This window comes from Engraulis encrasicolus, chromosome 14, assembly GCF_034702125.1.
Source record: "Engraulis encrasicolus isolate BLACKSEA-1 chromosome 14, IST_EnEncr_1.0, whole genome shotgun sequence".
NCBI classification, from domain to species: Eukaryota; Metazoa; Chordata; class Actinopteri; order Clupeiformes; family Engraulidae; genus Engraulis; species Engraulis encrasicolus.
The window spans coordinates 28,181,647-28,184,146 of record NC_085870.1 but is presented as its reverse complement, the minus strand read 5'-3'; the positions used below and the strand labels follow the sequence as shown (position 1 = coordinate 28,184,146).

The following is a 2,500-nucleotide window of genomic DNA, read 5'->3' as shown; positions in this document are numbered from 1 at the left end:
ACCCGTCACTTGAGCAGGACATCCTACACCGTGCCGGCGGCCTGTGGTGCCGTGCCATCAAGTCGGTCACCCTTAACATCCTCAAGTATGCTCTGCGCCAGTGGTTTCCAAACCTTTTCTGCTGAGACCCCCTTTTGAACCTAAAGTTATTTTTTTGCGACCGCCCCACCACCTCCCAAATACACAAAAACAAGGCAGAAAGATTTGGGAAAAAAATTGGGTGTAACACATGTTCTATCAAACAGATTCCTTGGCAGAGGTCTGCACTCTGATTATCTGGTTATCATCTGCATAATTATAAAATTACAATTATAAACACATTCATAAAATGATGAGGGAGTCAGTGGATATATTTATATAATAATATTAATTTATTAGAATTGCATTAGTTAATAATTGTAATAGTTTTTTTCTTAGAAGGTTAGATGAATTCAATTATTATCAAATTTTCATAATTATTAAAAAATTATTATAGTCTTACTTCAAATTGAATTTTTAAATGTAAATGCGAGCTCTTTTAAAAACAGTCTCATCATTTTCGTCCTGGGCTTCGGTCTCCCTTCGCCTTTTCCTCGTGGCAGGGGGCTGTTGCATGCGGGAGGAAGAACGTTCTTCTGGCTTCTCTTTCCTCTCCATGACTTTCACAATCGCAGACAGATAGGCAGTGTGATCAGGGTTGTATCCCGACAGTCTCCACAGCCCTGGGATCTCCTCTCCGCCACTGTTCAAGGCCAGGGAGTACATTTCTTCGATCCGTGTCCCGCTGTCAGGCAGCACCTGGTGGTTGAACTCTGTCATTTGGGGTAACTCAAAGTGCATCTCCTCTGGTCCATCTGGGTGCCATGGCATCTCCAGGACAACTGGAGGGATGTGTGGAGGTGCCACCGGTTGACCAGCCCTCCCTGAGTTGGTTTGGGCAGTGTTTGGCCTTGGTGGTTTGCGCACTGGACAGTTTGATCCTGTGTAGAGCTTCCAGACCATTTTTGTCTGGTCAGTGTCCCCTTGGGCTGGAATATAGGGTTTATGGATGGCTTTCACTTTGGCTTTGACCACACCTAGTACATTGTCCTTCATCACATAGTATTGGTCATCTGTGAGATGACTGTAGAGAGTTGGGATCCTCGCAATTATGAAGTTCAGCTTCTCCACAGTCAGAGGCTCATCTCTTCTGAAGTTGGTGACCAAAGCTTTGACCCTCTGCTGCGGCCCAATTGTACAGATACCTGAAGAGCATACAAAACAAAACCAGCTCAGACAAACTCTAAAGTTTTTATATTATTTTGTCAAACTAATCTGAGAATGCAACAGTAATTATCTGGCCTACTCTCTATTGTCATTCTCCTTGACCTCAGTGCAGCCTTTGACACCATCTCGCATTCCATCCTTCTCCACAGACTCTCCTCAATTGGCATAAGTAACACACCCCTTGACTGGTTCCATTCTTATCTCTCTGGCCGTTCTCAATTTATTCAAATGAAGTCTTTTAAATCCAAGCCCTCCCCTGTCACCTCTGGTGTGCCTCAAGGTTCTGTTCTGGGGCCCCTCCTCTTCATCACCTACCTCCTTCCCCTTGGTAATATCTTCCGCAAATTCAATATTAATTTCCATTACTATGCTGATGACACCCAGCTCTATTTATCTGGCAAACCCTCTGACACTCTCCCTCCCCCCTCCCTCACCACCTGTCTTTCTGAAATCAAATCCTGGTTCACCTCAAATTTTTTGAAACTGAATTCGAACAAAACTGAAGTCCTACTTATAGGCACCAAATCCACCTTATCCAAAGCAAATAGTTTCTCCTTCTCAATTGATAGCTCTCCTGTCTCCCCCTCCCCTCAAGTTAAGAGTTTGGGTGTCATGCTTGATGGCTCTCTATCCTTCCTCTCCCACATTAATAACATCACACGGTCTGCCTATTTCCACCTACGCAACATTAACCGTCTCCGCCCCTCTCTCACCTCCCATTCTACCTCCATCCTTATACACAGTCTTGTCACCTCTCGCATTGATTATTGTAATTCTCTCCTCTTTGGTCTCCCTCAAAAATCTCTCCACAAGCTCCAACTGGTCCAGAACTCAGCTGCCCGCATCATAACCAAAACCCCTTCCTGTCACCATATTACCCCTGCACTCCAACATCTCCACTGGCTCCCTATCAAATTTAGAATTCACTTTAAAATACTTCTCCACACCTTCAAGGCTATCTACAATCTTGCCCCTCCTTATCTATCTAATCTTATTCATATTGCTATTCCCTCCCGCCCCCTCCGTTCCTCTTCCTCCATTCTCCTCTCTGTCCCTTCTGCCCGTCTCAGCACCATGGGGAACAGAGCTTTCAGTTGCTCTGCTCCTCAGCTGTGGAATGCGCTTCCCCCTGACATCCGCAACATTGAGTCTTTACCCCTGTTCAAATCAAGACTTAAAACTCATCTATTTCAATTAGCCTATTCTTTATGATTCTTTAACTGTATTTTGTTTTATTTTATTTTTATTTATTTTC

The 2,500-nt window shown here is 44.2% G+C and overlaps 1 protein-coding gene across 1 annotated transcript in view; it reads right to left on the bottom strand.

Annotated features, from left to right (window-relative positions):
* Positions 1 to 388: 388 nt before the first annotated feature.
* LOC134462354 (uncharacterized) overlaps positions 389 to 2,500 on the bottom strand; it is a 2,445-nt gene continuing 333 nt past the window's right edge. Inside the window, exon 2 of the mRNA XM_063215333.1 lies at positions 389 to 1,223. Coding sequence (XP_063071403.1) covers positions 496 to 1,223 — 728 coding nt within the window. The 3' untranslated portion in view covers positions 389 to 495. The remainder of the gene's footprint in view (positions 1,224 to 2,500) is intronic.